The 18536-nt window shown below is 43.2% G+C and overlaps 1 protein-coding gene across 1 annotated transcript; it reads left to right on the plus strand.

Moving 5' to 3' along the window:
• The first annotated feature begins 349 nt into the window (after positions 1–349).
• On the plus strand, positions 350–18305 carry LOC122935444 (carboxypeptidase N subunit 2-like). Its single transcript, XM_044291212.1, has 3 exons — positions 350–466; positions 1709–1812; positions 14992–18305. Exons 2-3 carry the CDS (start codon positions 1748–1750, stop codon positions 17411–17413), a joined length of 2487 nt encoding a protein of 828 aa, XP_044147147.1. The 5' UTR covers positions 350–466; positions 1709–1747; the 3' UTR covers positions 17414–18305.
• Positions 18306–18536: the final 231 nt, after the last annotated feature.

The raw sequence follows: 18536 nt of genomic DNA on the forward strand, positions 1-18536 counted from the left end.
ATTGTGGCCTTTTGGCCAATTCTGGTTTAAAAATGTATCCTTTTTGCCACACAGTAGCTTACTGTTAATTTCAGACCATTTGGTTTCTGATTAAAAATATTTTTTGTATGTGGTTCTGATGTTGTGTATGAATTCAGCTGCTGCAAGGATGAAAATTGTGCGGCCAATAGGGCCATATATTGCATGTGCAGAAAAAAAAAACCTAAAATACAAAAAGATTTCAAAGTAAAGTGTGAGGTAAACATAATGGGATTCATTATCAGCACTTACAACTACGCACGAGAAGATTATCGGAGAAGACAGCCTCTTATCTTATGCCCACATATGTTTTGCCATTAGAAGGTGAATGTGCAGACGTGTGAGGCTGTTTCAGCAGATCCTGTGAGTGTTCTGCACTAGACTTTCAGATCTGGTCACAGGAAAATGTATCATTTCCCACAAGAGAGGAATAGACCTTCATTTAAAGGTAAGTGCATCCTTAAATCTCAATTATCTCTAGACTACAGTGATTAAAACTGTGGCTAGCAATAATATTTTATGGAAAACTACTCTCATCATCTGTATAGCCTGGTGTCTTTCTAAAGTTTTCCGTCTCTATTTATTGTATCAGAGCTTTATGTAGACGTGAAGTGACTGCTGAGCTACTGTATATGTCATAGATCCTTACAAAACAAACTGATAGTTCTGATGGGCCCTGTATAATAATTTTTATAATTGATAACATTGTATTATAATAAATGACCTGATTAGGAGAGATGAAGCCTGTACACCAGTACAAGAGGTACTCAAACGGGTATTCTCATCTTAAAGGGGTTATCCACCTTCGGGGGCCTTTTCAGCCAGACCCACTGGCTGGGCCTTCAAAGGGAAGCATACTTACCTGCACCCTGCTGCTAAGGTCCAACTCCTTTAGTGCCCTGCCGCTGTTGTCTTGCTCCAGTCCCTGCTCATACACTTCCTGTTTGACAGGAGTCACAACATGCCCATTGCAGCTGAAGACAGCCAACAGCGGTGTCACTTGACCCCCAAAAGTGGATAAACCCTTTCAGTGGCGTTGCGGACTGCACCGGGTGACACCAGTGATGGGGTGACACCAGCAGGGCCGGCAACTTGCACACTTCTCATTTACGAATCCCAGGCATAGTCATCTCTGGAGAGGATGTGTCTGGGATTCGAACCCCCGACCTTCTGTATCTTTGTATTTCAAGGGCATTCCCTTCTAGAATGCCCTTATTAGTGATACTGCCCCCTATAGTGCCCCCAAGAGTGAGAACACTCCCCAAGAATGCCCCCATTAGAAGAGCCCTCCGGTATTAATAATACCCTCACAGAGCCCCCACACCAGGTGAGAAAATCCTCCCTACTGACCCCTCCGTTCAGCAAAATCTCAAAGTCCTAACTAATCCAGCTGACGGCTATCTGCCTTGATTAGCATGTGCATGCGCTCTGTCCATGCCCTAAACCTATGTTCAAGCTCAACGTTTCGCCTTGTAGAGGCTCATCAGGAGCTAGGTTAACTGTAGGACAAACAAACATGTAGGTGCCGTCTGCCTCTGATGGTGAGGCGACAGCTCTGGCGCTACAGTTAGCCTAGCTCCTGATGTGTGTATATATTTTAGTGTATATCTAATAAATCGTAAGTTTTAGCTTAATCACAACGTTTCTTCCAGCTGTGACTCCATCATTCTCTTTTATATGACCGCTGCAGGTAGCCACTGGCTTCAATGATCACGTATGCAAGAGCTGAATGGGAATGGCACATCATCGCTTCCATTCCAATGGATTTAGGAGACACGGTGGGGATTTCATAAGGTGAGTGGCTCTACACTTACTCTGTGCTACTTCTAGTACTGGTGTCTTTTTATGCAGCCGAGGGACCTTTAGGCCTCCTCAGGCACCAGGGCCTAGGTGCAAAAGCAACATGTGCTTCTCCTATAGCTATATCTCTGGTCACACCACCACCGCACTCCCAGTCATGCCATAATTACATTGTTTCTTAAAATTTACATTCTGGTAGCTACTAAACACTTTCACCTTCTTAAAGGGGCTGTGCGGTGTCATGATATCAGATTGGCGGGGGTCTGATCGCCGGCACCTCACATGATCAACTGCTGGAAGAGAGGCCCTGGTGCTCATGCAAGCGCTGCATCCTCTTTAATGTTTCCTTGCACGATGGTGGAGTGTAATAATACCTTCCTCTTCTGTTCACCTGAATGAGAGAGGTAGCTGTAATTATGTTGCATCGCCAGTACCAGCTAGACAGCTTACAGGTGCGCATCGCTCTCTAACAGCTGATCGGCAGATAGTGATGACACAGAGAAGTAAAGCTACAAATCGCTGTGCCCCACAGGATGAACAAATGAACTATATTATTGAACAGCCTCAATTTTATGGGCTTTCGTTGGGTAGCAAGCTGTTAAAGAGGATCCATCAGCAGAATCAACCTTATTAAACTAGATGCAATACCTAGTAGAGTTGAGCCTGCCAATTAAAACAATACCTGTGTAGCCAAAATCCATTGCTCCTCAGTTCCTCCACTTTTTAGCATTTGCTAAGCCCCCTCCCCTTGTCTGACAGGGCCAGGCATCATCATTCTCTTCTCGTGTGGCCCTGTAATCCAACGAATGTTCTATAGATTCTATAATCAGTGCCTCCCTAGTACATCATCTTTGGGTTTCCCTACTGCTGAGATGATTACTGTGCATGTGCCTGTCTTTGTATCTGTCTGATACTGTCATCAATATAATACAATTGCTAAGTAAAAATGACAAATCCTATGAAATTGTTATTCAGATCAGTGAAAAGAACTGTGGTGAAAACAAAAAAATTATCTTCCACCAGGCTCGGACTGGCCCACTGGGGAGGCGGGGGATTCCTCGGTACGCCATCAGTCTCCTGCGCTAAGAGATAAGACGGAGGAGTAATTATTTCTCTTGTTTCTCAGGAGAGATAATTATTGTAGCCACTAGGTGGAAGTATCGCACAGTGATGCAGCCTCCTACTGGTGTAAATTGTACAGGAGGCCCATCAGTATCTTCTAGACTTCTGGGGCTGCTGGCAGTGAAGGAGGAGAGAAGGTGTCTGGCCATCCTCCTGCCCTTCCTGCTGTCAGGAAACTATGGCTGCTGGAGAAAACAACTCCTCTGTGGTGCTGGGCTTATTTCTCAAGTGTGTGACAGTAGTGAGCTGTAGGAGACTGTAAGGGGGAAATAGGGGATTTGTTTATAGCAGACACAGATCTATGAATGTGTGCTGCTCTCTGCAGAGTTCAGAGTGGCATTGGGGGGCCTTTGATTTGGGTGCACTCCCAAAAGTGCCACAGCTCCAGATGCCCCCACTCTAAATGCACTGCTAATATTGCCTCTTCTCCAGTTACCCCTGCTCCAGGATCCCCATTACATTCTGGTAGCTATGACCCTAATGTCTTTGCTTCAGTTATGAAGTTATCCTCTCCACACCATAGGGCCTAACTATATGATTTGTGGGGTCTGATTCTGCGACCCCCACTGATCCCAGGAACGGGTCCTTTTCCCCCTTTTTATGGTGTGACAGGCCACACATACGCTCTTCTGCTCCATTCATTCTCTTTGGGGCCACTGGAATTAGCCAGCGCTGTACTCCGCCATCTCCAGTGACCCCATAGAGAATGGATGTACAAGCAGGGCATATGCTCGACCTGCCACTCAATCAAAAAGGGGATCAGTGGGGGCTCCAGTGTTCAGACCCCCACAGATCACTTAGTTATCTCCGATCCTGTGGATAGAGGATAACTAGAAAAGTGGACACAGGCCCTTTAAAAGGCGAGCATTACTATTTTAGTTTGACACATATTTTGGGCCAGATTTTTTATTTTAATTTTATTTTTTTACACCCAAAGAAAACCTTTAAGGATAGGGAATGTGAAAAGGTCCAACAGCTATGACACAACAGGTGATAAGTGTCTGATTGATGGGGGTCTGACTGCTGGGACCCCCATGATCAAGGGAACATAGTCTTAAAACCCTATATATTGGCGGTAATGTAATTGAATGTCTCAGGACCCCTTTTTTCATGATTAGTGGGTGTTCCCGCAGTCAGACCCCTAGCAATCTGATATTTATCACCTATCCTGTAGATAGGTGATAGATCACTATGGTAGGAAAACCCTTTTAAATATACTGTAGATTATGTGAATCTGAAGAGGTTAAGATTTAGTAAGCTTCATGCCAGACATTTATGCTTAAATTGGTTAAAGGGGTTGTCTCACTTTAGTAAATGGCATTTATCATACAGTTAATACAAGGCACTTACTAATGTATTGTGATTGTCCATATTGCCTCCTTTCCATCAGATTATACACATCACGTATCCGTGGTTATTACCACCGTCTAATCCAGCAGTGGTGGCCGTGCTTACACACAATAGGTAAAGGCTGGAAGTGCGCATAGGCCAACACCTTCACCTATAGTGTGCAAGCACAGCCACCGCTTCTGGATTGCAGAGTGGTCAAACCCATGGATACGAGCAGTTTATAATGTGATGGTAAAGAGCCAATATGGACAATCACAATTTATTAGTAAGTGCCTTGCATTAAAGAGGTTGTCCGGTCCCAAAATCTAAATTATTTGTATGTGCTCCTAACACCCCTCACCATGCATACATATGCCCCCAATACCTGTTTTTCATGTCCGAGCTTTACTTCCCCCCTGGAGGACATCAGATTATCCTGGCAGATCTGTTTACTTTCTCCCCTTCTTGTTTTGTTGAATACATAACTTTATTGATACACAAGCCTGGCTGCACTGCACAGAGATGAGTCACAGGCTGGACACACCCCCACACTGCTCTGCCTGCAGCAGATACTCCATCTATAACTTCTGTCTCTTTCTACACCCAGACATGAATCTACTTATCACTAGTGGCGTCACTAGAGGGGTGCGAGGGGGGACAATCGCCCCCCCTATGTTGTTCTTCCCCCCCCCCCCGGGTGCCCCCCGCTGATTCTCCCAGGTAAATACTAATGAGCGCTTCCATTATGGAAGCGCTCATTAGTACTGAAGGACCAGGAAGCGGTTAACACTCTGTACTTACCACTTCCTGGTCCTCGGCTGTCGGCTGTGCAGGGCTGCGCACAGGGTGAGGGCGCTCTGTGGCCTCACGCTGTGCGCGCCAGTTCAGAGCACAGTCGACTGAGGAGAGAGAAAATTGCAGGCGGTGTCCGTCCAGGAGCAGGAGAGGTAAGTGTTTTTTTATTTTATAAAAAATGTGGCTACGGGGGGCATTATGGGGGCTAATTGGAGGCATATGGGGGCTAATTGGAGGCATATGGGGGCTATAGGGGCTAATTGGAGGCATATGGGGCTAATTGGAGGCATATGGGGCTAATTGGAGGCATATGGTGGCTAATTGGAGGCTAATTGGAGGCACATGGGGCTAATTGGAGGCTAATTGGAGGCATATGGGTGCTAATTGGAGCATATGGGGCTAATTGGAGGCATATGGGGGCTATGGGGGCTAATTTGAGGCATATGGGGGCTGTAGGGGCTAATTGGAGGCATATGGGGGCTAATTGGAGGCATATGGGGGCTATAAGGGCTAATTAGAGGCATATGGGGGCTATGGGGGCTAATTGGAGGCATATGGGGGCTAATTGGAGGCATATGGGGGCTAATGAGAGGCATCATGGGGGCTATTTAGAGACACAATGGGGGCTAATTAGACTATTAGAGGCATATGGGGGCTAATGAGGCATATGGGGGCTAATGAGGCATATGGGGGCTATTGAGGCATAATGGGCGCTAATAAGAGACATAATGGGGGCTAATTAGGCATATGGGAGCTAATTAGGCATATGGGGGCTAATAAGAGGCATAATGTGGGCTAATGAGGCATAATGGGGGCTAATAAGAGGCATAGTGTGGGCTAATGAGGCATAATGGCTCATAATGGGGGCTAATGAGGCATAAGGGCTGATATGGGGGGTAATGAGAGGCATGGGGGCTGATATGGGGGTCATAAGAGGCATAATGGGGGCTAATAAGAGGAATAATGGGGGCTAATGAGGCATAAGGGCTTATAATGGGGGCTAACGAGAGGCATGGGGGCTGATATGGGAGTGATGAGAGGCATAATAAGGGCTAATGAGAGGCATAATGTGTCATCCACAGATGCCCCCATAACAGTGTGTCTGGCTATGGGGGCTGTGGGGGCTAATTGGAGGCATATGGGGGCTAATTGGAGGCATATGGGGGCTATTGGGGCTAATTGGAGGCCTATGGGGGCTATGGGGGCTAATTGGAGGCATATCGGGGCTAATTGGAGGCATATGGGGGCTAATGAGGCATATGGGGGCTAATGATGCATAATGGGGGCTAATGAGAGGCATCATGGGGGCTATTTAGAGACACAATGGGGGCTAATTAGAATATTAGAGTCATATGGGGGCTAATGAGGCATATGGGGGCTAATGAGGCATATGGGGGCTATTAAGGCATAATGGGCACTAATAAGAGACATAATGGGGGCTAATTAGGCATATGGGAGCTAATTAGGCATATGGGGCTAATAAGAGGCATAATGTGGGCTAATGAGGCATAATGGCTTATAATGGGGGCTAATAAGAGGCATAGTGTGGGCTAATGAGGCATAATGGCTTATAATGGAGGCTAATGAGGCATAAGGGCTGATATGGGGGCTAATGAGAGGCATGGGGGCTGATATGGGGGTGATAAGAGGCATAATGGGGGCTAATAAGAGGAATAATGGGGGCTAATGAGGCATAAGGGCTTATAATGGGGGCTAATGAGAGGCATGGGGGCTGATATGGGAGTGATGAGAGGCATAATGAGGGCTAATGAGAGGCATAATGTGTCATCCATAGATGCCCCCATAACAGTGTCTTCCACAGATCCACCATAACAGTGCGCCTGCGCACTGACGTGAGACAAAAAGAAGGGGAAAGAATCCGCGGAAGTAAGCAGAGGACGGCACAGCAGACGACTGAATGGCTTCTTTTGTAAGTAAATTGCTTTATTATAAAGGTATCCCTGCATACCGCAATTCTCTCGTATTTTGTAATCTTATTTATATATACTTATTTTGTTTTTGCCCCCCCATTTTTGACTGTGGGATCTTTGTGCTCCCCCCCCCCCCCCTATATATTGTTCCTAGAGTCGCCACTGCTTATCACCCAGTGTTTAAATCCCATCACTGACAGTCCACAGGTGAAAAACAGCTTGAATCAGCAAGCGTATCCAATCATATCTGTATCTAATCCTATCCTGTGTGATACAGCCTACTGAGCGGTCTATCTAATCCCATCACTGACTGTCCACAGGCTCTGCCCTCACATGTATCTAATCCTATCCTGTGTAATACAGCCTGCTGAGCTGTGTATCTAATCTGCCATAACAGTGTCATCCACAGTGCCCCCATAACAGTTACATCCACAGTGTCCCTATAACAGTGACATCTAAAGCACCCCCATAACAGTGACATCCACAGTGCTCCCATAACAGTGACATCCAGAGATCCCCCATAACAGTGACATCCACAGTGCCCCCATAACAGTTACATCCAGAGATCCCACATAACAGTGTCATTCACAGTGTCCCCATAACAGTGACATTCACAGTGTCCCCATAACAGTGACATCTAGAGCACCCCCATAACAGTGACATCCACAGTGCTCCCATAACAGTGACATCCACAGATCCCATCTAACAGTGTCATCCACAGTGTCCCCACAACAGTGACATCCACAGGCCTCCATAACAGTGACATCCACAGTGTCCCCATAACAGTGACATCTAAAGCACCCCCATAACAGTGACATCCACAATGCTCCCATAACAGTGACATCCAGAGATCCCACATAACAGTGTCATTCACAGTGTCCCCATAACAGTGACATTCACAGTGTCCCCATAACAGTGACATCTAGAGCACCCCCATAACAGTGACATCCACAGTGCTCCCATAACAGTGACATCCACAGATCCCACCTAACAGTGTCATCCACAGTGTCCCCACAACAGTGACATCCACAGGCCTCCAGAACAGTGACATCCACAGTGTCCCCATAACAGTGACATCCACAGATCCCCATAACAGTGACATCCATAGTGCCCCTATAACAGTGACATTCACAGATACCTCCCATAACAGTGACATCCATAGTGCCTCCATAAAAGTGACATCCACAGTATCCCCATAACAGTGACATCCACAGATCCCCATAACAGTGACATCCATAGTGCCCCCCATAACAGTGATATCCACAGTGCCTCCATAACAGTGACATCCACAAGCCTCTATAACAGAGGCATCTACAGTGTCCCCATAACAGTGAAATCCACAGGCCCCCATAACAGTGCCATCCACATTCCCCTATAACAGTGCCATCCACAGTGCCCCCATGTGCCATCCACAGTGCCCCTAATGACATCCACAGTGCCCCCAAAGTGCCCCTTGTGCCTTCCACAGTGTCACCAAAGTGCTCCCATGTGCCATCTACAGTGCCCATGTGCCATCAATAGTTCCCCTAATGACATCCACAGTGCCCCATGTGCCATACACAGTGCCCGTGTGTCATCCATAGTGCCCCTAATGACATCCACAGTGCCCCCCAAAATTTTCAAATAGGGGCCAGAGAACCCCTTTAACTTTCTCTTCATGATAAATGCAAATTGCTGAAGTGAGACAACCCCTTTAACCCCTTTAAGTGTGCTACACTTAATAGGGTTATGCATAAATGTCTTGGTTTGTGCATTGTGTGTTTCCTATGTGTGATTCATGTGTTCTATATATGGTCTATGTATCAGTGGTGTATGTGCAGTATGTGACATACCCTGTATGCATCATTGGCATGTGAGCCATGTATAAGTTTCTTGTGTATCCACGTGTCCAATGAGTGGTTGGTGTGCGCTGCATGTGTCTTGTTTCTGACTGACTTAAGTGCAGGATATTCATATACAGTCAGGTCCATAAATATTGGGACATCAACGCATTTCTAACATTTTTGGCTCTATACACCACCAGAATGGATTTAAAATGCAGACTGTCAGCTTTAATTTGAGGGTATTTACATCCAAATCAGGTGAATGGTGTAGGAATTACAACAGTTTGCATATGTGCCTCCCACTTCTTTAGGGACCAAAAGTAATGGGTCAATTGGCTTCTCAGCTGTTCCATGGTCAGGTGTGTCCCTCATTATCCCAATTACAATGAGCAGATAAAAGTTCCAGAGTTCATTTTAAGCATGCTATTTGCATTTGGAATCTGTTGCTGTCAACTCTCAAGATGAGATCCAAAGAGCTGTCACTATCAGTGAAGCAAGCCATCATTAGGCTGGAAAAACAAAACAAACCCATCAGAGAGATAGCAAAAACATTAGGCGTGGCCAAAACCACTTTTTGGAACATTCTTAAAAAGACCAAAAGACCCAGAAGACCACGGAAAACAACTGTGGTGAATGACCGAAGAATTCTTTCCCTAGTGAAGAAAACACCCTTCACAACAGTTCGCCAGATCAAGAACACTCTCCAGGAGGTAGGTGTATGTGTGTTAAAGTCAACAATCAAGAGAAGACTTCACCAGAGGGTTCACCACAAGATGTAAACCATTGGTGAGCCTCAAAAACAGGAAGGCCAGATTAGAGTTTGCCAAACGACATCTAAAAAAGCCTTCACATTCTGGAACAACATCCTATGGACAGATGAGACCAAGATCAACTTATACCAGAGTGATGGGAAGAGAAGAGTATGGAGAAGGAAAGGAACTGCTCATGATCCTAAGCATACCACCTCATCAGTGAAGCATGGTGGTGGTAGTGTCATGGCGTGGGCATGTATGGCTGCCAATGGAACTGGTTCTCTTAATTTTATTGATGATGTGACTGCTGACAAAAGCAGCAGGATGAATTCTGAAGTGTTTCGGGCAATATTATCTGCTCATAATCAGCCAAATGCTTCAGAACTCATTGGACGGCGCTTCACAGTGAAGATGGACAATGACCCAAAGCATACTGCAAAAGCAACCAAAGAGTTTTTTAAGAGAAAGAAGTGGAATGTTATGCAATGGCCAAGTCAATCACCTGACCTGAATCCGATTGAGCATGCATTTCACTTGCTGAAGACAAAACTGAAGGGAAAATGCCCCAAGAACAAGCAGGAACTGAAGACAGTTGCAGTAGAGGCCTGGCAGAGCATCACCAGGGATGAAACCCAGCGTCTGGTGATGATGTCTATGCGTTCCAGACCTCAGGCTGTAATTGACTGCAAAGGATTTGCAACCAAGTATTAAAAAGTGAAAGTTTGATTTATGATTATTATTATTATGTCCTATTACTTTTGGTCCCTTAACATGTAGGAGGCACATATGCAAACTGTTGTAATTTCTGCACCGTTCACCTGATTTGGATGTAAATACCCTCAAACTAAAGATGACAGTCTGCAGTTAAAGCACATCTTGTTTGTTTCATTTCAAATAATCCATTGTGGTGGTGTATAGAGGCAAAAATGTTACAATTGTGTTGTTGTCCCAATATTTATGGACCTGACTGTATGTGTAAATTCTGCCACATGTATGTTTGTGCATTTTGCTGTGAGTGTCTACCATCATACTTCATCTTTAATATTTCTGTTATCACTGTTGTTGGATATTCTGCAGTCCGCAAATTGCAGATCTGCAAAACATGGATACCGGGTGTGTGCATTCCACATTATGCGGAGCACAACAGCCGGCCTCTAATAGAACAGTCCTATCCTTGTCTGTAATGCCGACAATAATAGGACATGTTCTATTATTTTGCAGAACGGCCATGCGGAAATACAGACACGAAATGCACATGGAGTCATTTATTATTATTATTTTTGTGGCCCCATTAAAATAAATTGAACCGTACAGACATGGAAAAAAAGTAAGTTTGTGTGCAAGAGGCCTACGATGGGTTCCCAGAATCAGTTACACTGGTGGGCCCTAAGTACCCCAGTCCGACACTGTCTTCCACCATTTCACACTGGATACATCTTGTATTGACTGCTAGGTATCTCAGGCAGGAACATGGGCACAAATGTGACATACCACAGTAAATAACATTAATAATCCTTATTAATCCCTTAAGGACATAACCAATTCTTGTTTTGGCATTTTTGTGTTTTCTTTTTACCTTCTAAAAGCCACTAAATTGTTTTGTTCACATAGCTATATAATGGCTTATCTTTGTGGGGCATGTTGTATTTTTTTAATGCTATAATTTAATTTACCATATATTGTATTTGAAAATGGGAAAAAAATTATGTGTATGGATTATTAATTATTTGGATGAAATAGAAAAATAAAAACAATTCCGCTAAGGTTTTTTTTGCTGTGTTTGCTATGTACTAAAAATGACATGAGATCACTATTATGACAATACCTAATTGTATAGTTTTTATAGTGTTTTAATTTGAAAAAAAATTATATTTGCGTTGATATTTCCAGACACCCATAACTTATTTTCATATATCTCAGTCTACAGAGCTGTATGGGTACATACTGTATATTCCTGCGTATAAGACTACTTTTTAACACATGAAAATCTTCTCAAAAGTCGGGGGTCGTCTTATACGCCGGGTATGGCGGGCGCTGCAGTGCCGGGACGCCCGAATTATCAACAGAGAGAGCCCGGGCTATTGCCTTGTATCCCCAGCAGCTGAGAGCTGCGATATAACCCACGGCATATGCCCCCCCTGCTCTGTACCTTGTATGCCTCCCCCCTGCTCTGTACCTTGTATGCCTCCCCCCTGCTCTGTACCTTGTATGCTCCTTGTACCGCCATCCTCCCGGCTGCTCGCATCTCGCTCCTACGCATATGCGAGATTTCATGCGGCGAGCGTGGATACACGGGATCCTCACGGCCGCTCGCATCTTGCTCCTGCGCATGTGCGAGATCTCCGTGCGGCGTATCTAAGTGCGGCGCAGATGTGCATATGTGAATGTGAATATGAAGAATAACATAACAAAAACATGTTCAGGGTATAGGTGGCACATGTTTAGGGTCTGGGAGGCAGGGAGGGAGGACAAGGAAGGTGGTGGGATGCAGGGATGGTGGTGATACCATGGGATGGCGGTGGTACCTAGGGATGGTGGTGGGATGCAGGGATGGTGGTGGGATGCAGGGATGGTGGTGATACCATGGGATGGCGGTGGTACCTAGGGATGGTGGTGGGATGCAGGGATGGTGGTGGGATGCAGGGATGGCAGTGATACCCAAGGATGGTGGTGGGATTCAGGGATGGCAGAGGTACCCAGGGATGGTGGTGGGATGCAGTAATGTACTGCTGTGTGTTGAAAAAGGGGTAGTCTTATACGGCGAGTATATCCCAAACTCTATATTTTCAGTGTAAAAGTTGGGGGTCGTCTTATACGCACAGTCGTCTTATACGCCGGCATATACGGTACATCTTTTGATCACGTTTTAGTCATCCTTATAACAGTTACAACATGTACTAGAAATAAAAACATGTACTTTAGGTCAGTAATAAACACAATGAAGAATATATTTTTTTTAAACCCAGCAAAACGCCAATTTTGTTTGCTTGTTTCCCCCAAATTCAATTAATGTTAAATAAATAATATCTACATACCCCCAAATGGTACATATAGTGACTACACATTGCTCTGCATAAAACAAGACCCCATATGCATGTGCTGATGCAAAAATATACAAGATATTATTAGGCTTGCAATGTCAAGATCAAAAAATGGTCCTAAAACGTAAATACAATATCCATACCACAAAACACAGCAAAAGCCAAATGTTAATATATATAGGTTTTCTCCAGAGGCCCTGGAGTTTAACATGGCCCTGGAAAAAAATAAGTGGCAGGCAGGTTCAAATTGACAGAAGATGGGGTCTACATGAGTAGGTGGCACCAGCAATATCATAGAGGTGCAGCAGAACAAAGTGCAACCCAATATACTGTCCCAGCAGAAAATACTACAGTGCAGCACAATATATTGCCTCAGCAGAACCACATACCACAGTGCAGTACAATATGCTACCCCAGCAGAACCAAATACTACAGTGCAGCACATTATAATGTCTAGCAGAACCAAATATTATAGTGCGGCACAATATAACCAAATACCAAAGTGTAGTACAGTATATTGTGCTGCACTTTGGTTCTGCAGGAGAACCAAATACCACAGTGCAGCACAATGTACTGTCCGAGCAGAACCAAATACTACAATGCAGAATAAAATACTGTCCAAGCAGACGTGCTGCTGAGACAGTATATTGTGCTGCATTGTGGTGTTTTGTGCTGCACTTAGGCCTCTTGCACATGAACGTTATGCATCCGTTCCGTGCATTGTGGACTGCAATTTGTGGTCCCCAATGCATGGGCAACAACCGTGCGGCGGCCGGGACAGATCGAGACCCATCCGTTATCTGTCCGCACCGCTAAAAAATAAAACAAGTTGCGGAGGACGGACAGAAACACCACGGAAGTCTCTAATAAAAGAAGTACTCTATTTTTTTTATATTTTACATATATACATATATTACTAACTCACCGCCAGTATTCTAGTATTCTGTAATTTGTTACACCCTAACTCAGTTGCAGCCATACATTTTGAACCTTTTCATTATAATAACCTGGTCATGTGACCTAACTGCTTGCTGTAGTCCGACACCTTGCTCTAATGTGTAAACAGGAACTTGGTCTCTCCCCTGTGGTTGACTTCCTGTGAACTTCAGGATGACATCATCACCAATCAGATCCCTCCTGGCAGCTCTAAGGCCACATCCTTCTCCACACTCCTTTGTTTAGCTCTGTATTCTGATAAATATATAATGTCTCCCCTATCTAAAGGGCCAGGAGTGCACATATATAATAAGTGAGTGTATACCGTGATTAGCTGCGGTTATATAAAGCTTCTGACTCACTGTCTGTCTGTACTATCTGTGTGTACCTATTGCCACTCCCAATACAGTGCCAGCTGTTCTCCACAATGCCACCAAATACTGTACAGCAGAAAAATAGTGCCCCCACTAATAATAATGGCCCACTAATAATACTCCCCTATTGTTCCCCAGTAATAGTAATGCTCCTATAGTGCCTCCAGCAATAATAATACCTACTATTGTGCTCAATTAACAATAATGTCCCCTAAATACCCCTAGTAATAAGAATGCCCCTAGTTTAAAAAAAATCCCCAGTAATGCCCCTATAGTGCCCTTGTATTAAAAGTCCCCAGACAAGTAGTGCCCCCAATGACTAATACTCTCTACAGTGCCCGCAATAACTAATACCCACTATAGTGTCCCAATGACTAATGCCCCTATAGTGCACCATTAATGCCCCTATAGTGCCACAGCAATGCCTCCTATAGTGCTAACATCAATTTCCCTTATAGTGCTACCAAAAATGCCCCCCTATAGTGCCCCCACTGAGCAGTGTTTCCTATATTGCCCCAGTAATCAATGTCCCTTATAAGCCCCAGTAATGACTCCTTACAGTGTCCCAACACAACAGTACCCCCTATAAAGCCCCAATAATGCCTCCCTATAGAATCCCTAAAATGAAAACTAATATCTACATCCTGTTCCCCGCCATCTTCTGCAATGCAGCCTGTGGCCCGAGCCACCTGGGTTTGAGTGCTGGCAGCAGCAATTACGTCATCATGCCGTGTGCATCAAGACGTAGCAGTTGCAATTTCATGGTGATGCCTGGGACCAGGCACGGACATACTGATGTCTATAAAGGGTGAACTGCAGGGCAACGAGCTATTTGCTTGTGTACCCTTCTTCAGTTTAATTCAAGGGGGACCTGCAGCCGTGCGGGATGGTTGGGCAACCCACTGGTTATTGGCCTACCGGTAATTTTGCCGGTGTTGTCTATGGCCAGTGTGCCCCTTATTTTCTCTTCATTTTTGGTGCAGATTTCTAGAAGGATTCAACTGTGTAATATTTGTGCAACATGTGAAACCATCTAATGCTTTGTTTTACCTTTTTTGTTTGCTTTTCAGAAATAAAATGCATTTGATTTTGCTCCTCTTGGCGTTACTTGAAACCATTGACTCTACTTCTACAAGCTGTAAAAATGTGTATGACTGTCCCAAAGATTACCAGGAAGTCTTTATGAAGGAAACCATCAAAGAAATCCCTAAATCCGTAAGCCAAAAAATAACTGAGATCTTTTTGGTGCAAACTGGAATTTCGACAATCCGAAAAGATGCATTTAAATACATGACTCACTTGGGAAAAATATTCTTTATGAATAATAAACTTAGCGTAATAGAAGTTGGTGCCTTTGATAATCTAAAGAACCTTACTGAACTTGAGATTTCTGGAAATGCAGATTTGCATGAACTTAAGACTGGAGTTTTCAGCAATCTTAGCAATCTGAAGAAGCTGGTTCTTAAATATAACAACATTAGTTCCTTGGGTCAAGGAATTTTTGATGACCTTCAGAATTTAGAAGAGCTCTACATAAACCTCAATAAGTTATCTTCTTTTCCTCCAGGGATATTCAATTCACTTGGAAAACTCAGAATTCTTCATCTAGCAAAAAATAAATTAACTCAGTTGCCTGAGGACATATTTAGTAAATTACCTGAGCTAAAAATCCTTCGTCTCTATGAAAATGAGCTCACTGAGCTTCCTCAAGGATTGGTGCACAATAACCAAGAACTGACTGAATTCAATATAAATTCGAACCAAATAAAACTATGGCCCAAAAACATTTTGGCTAAATCAAAAATTCTTGAAAAATTGTTTTTAGAAGATAATCTATTAGAAGAACTTCCAGATCAAATGCTGTTTGGGCTTAATAAAATAAGGCAGCTGAAAATAAATGCAAATAAACTGAAGAAGCTTCCAGATGCGATAACTGATGGTAATGTTGTTACAGAACTTGATCTGAGCCAGAATGAACTAACTGATATTCCTGTTGCTGCATTTACTAATTTCAAGTCTTTGAGAAAGTTGATTATTTCTTCAAACCGGATCACTATGCTAAATAAGGAAATGTTTTCTGGTCTTGGTAAATTAACAGAGCTTAATTTAGAAAATAATTATCTTAGCAGCTTGCTAGATGATGTGTTCTCATTCCTCCCAGAGTTAAAGACTCTAAGACTTAATAACAACAAGTTCACCAACATCCCTCTTCAACCAATTGAGTCAATCCCCAAGCTAGCTATTATACATTTAAAAGATAATCCTTGGGCTTGTGACTGTAACCTTCAGGATTTTCACAAGTGGATAAATGACAACAATGCAAAAGTAAGAGACATTAATCAAATATTGTGTGAATTGCCAGATAACCTCAAGGGGCAAGTCATCTTCTCCCTGAAGCTTGATAAATTAATTTGCTTAACAACACCAGTAACAACACTGAAAGCAACCACCAAGGCAGCCATCATCACAACTCATCTAACTACCATGCACACAACTCAGCAGGTCACTACTGTAAAGTCTCAAACAACTATAATACCTACAACACTTAAAACAGTTCCTCCGACTACTCTTCCTCCAACTACAACTCAAAAAAAGACTTTTATGTCAACTACTGACTTTATACCAACCACACAATTTACAACAGAGCTTATAACTTCAGACTATACTACTTTAAAGATTTCAACGCTTAAAGAAACAACATTTTTGCCAACAACCACCTTAGTAGTCACAACTCCACAAATAACAACTAATATGCCAACCACAGAAAATACAACCCCACAATCTACTACAACTGTAGAGATCACAACACCAGAAGAAACAACCTTAATGCAAACCACAACCATAGCAGTCACAACTCCACAAGCTACAACAATCATGGCAACCACAAAACTTACAACCACCCAACCAACAACTACAATCATGGAATCTACAAGAAATCAAGCCACATCAACTGCCTATATTACACATCCTGAAACAACTTCTGAAGCATCTACAACAACTTTCAAGACCACAACACAGACTGTCAGCACCCTTATGTCAACTCCAACACCAAAAACAACTACATCTACAATTGCAAGCACTCCATTGGAACTAACAAGTTTATTTACTACACTGAAGATGACAGAAGTTATCTCTACTGAAATAACATCTACATCTATGCCAACAACAGAGACTTCTACAAAAGGAGCCACGTCACCTGCAACAGTCTATTTTATGCATACAACCACTGAGATTATTACTAAAGATGATGACTCCACACTACTTTCATCAGTTGCATCACAGATAAAAGATAGCAGTTTTGGCTTTGGATCTAGAGTTCATCACTGTCAGATTTTATTTGTCTCCTACCTAACATTACTGTGTATCGAAATCTGTACTACAATGTTTTTAGTAACATTTACTTACACGCTACACAAATCTATACGTAGTGTAAAGATATCAGTACGTCCTGTAAGACTGGTTTATGTGTATAGTAAAAAGGAGAAGACATAGCAACACTTAGCTTTCATTAAGTAATGTAATTAAAGTGTGATGAAAGGAACTATAACGCTCTCAATGGAAAGACCATTAAATGACACTGATGAAGACTAACAAGCCTAAAGATTGTGCAAGTTGGAACAGATATTTATGTGATTCTAGTTTGTATCTGTGCTCTATACCAAAAGGTTATTAATGCATGGTTTGTGGCTTCACCCACTATGGCCACAACCAGGCGATATGTATTGGCCAGATATTTACACGGGTAACAGCTATGTTTCCTTCACTCGCTATACTTTATTGGGGAGCACCTTATCTCCCAGTTGGACGAAAGGATCAGCATTTATAATGTTTCACTCTTGTGGAAAGACAAGTCAGGAGCCTCCTATACCCATTCTTCTGTCAGCAGAGCGTACTTACATTGTTGAGACTGGTCAACTTTATCCTATTAAGATGGACAGCTCACATTATACATTGCATAGTGTTGTAAATAATCATATTAAAAGGGGTAGTGCAACCTGTTTGTATTAATGAACTATCCTTGGGATAGGTCATGAATATCTGATTGGCAGGGGTCCAAAATCTGGCAAACAATCAGTTGTTTGAAGAGTGCTGCCTCCTCTTCATTACACTATGTGTCTTCTCCTCTCTAGCAGTGGTGTAGTGTAATTACAAGTACTCGCTCCATTCAAGTGAATGGAGTGAGTACTTGTAATTACACTGCACTTCTAAGATGACAGGTGGTGTAATGAAGAGGAAGTAGCGCTCACATGGAGTGATGTCTCCTCTTCAAACAACTGATTGGTGGGAGTGCAACCAGACTCTCGCCGATTAGGTATTGGTGACCTATCCTGGCTGCAAACCCCTTTAAGGTGAACAATAAATGCCTGGTGTACAAGGCTTGTAATGATAATATACAAAGGAAATTCAAAACACAGAAGGATTTTTTTAAATAACAGAAATAGACAAATTATGTGGCATGACCAATATTTCACAATAGCATAGGTAATAGTTTATGTAAAAATGAAATGTATAAAGCAAAATATAATATATATATATATATATATATACACTCACCTAGAGAATTATTAGGAACACCTGTCCTATTTCTCATTAATGTGATTATCTAGTCAACCAA

The sequence above is a fragment of the Bufo gargarizans genome, chromosome 4 (genome assembly GCF_014858855.1).
Source record: "Bufo gargarizans isolate SCDJY-AF-19 chromosome 4, ASM1485885v1, whole genome shotgun sequence".
Taxonomy (NCBI): domain Eukaryota; kingdom Metazoa; phylum Chordata; class Amphibia; order Anura; family Bufonidae; genus Bufo; species Bufo gargarizans.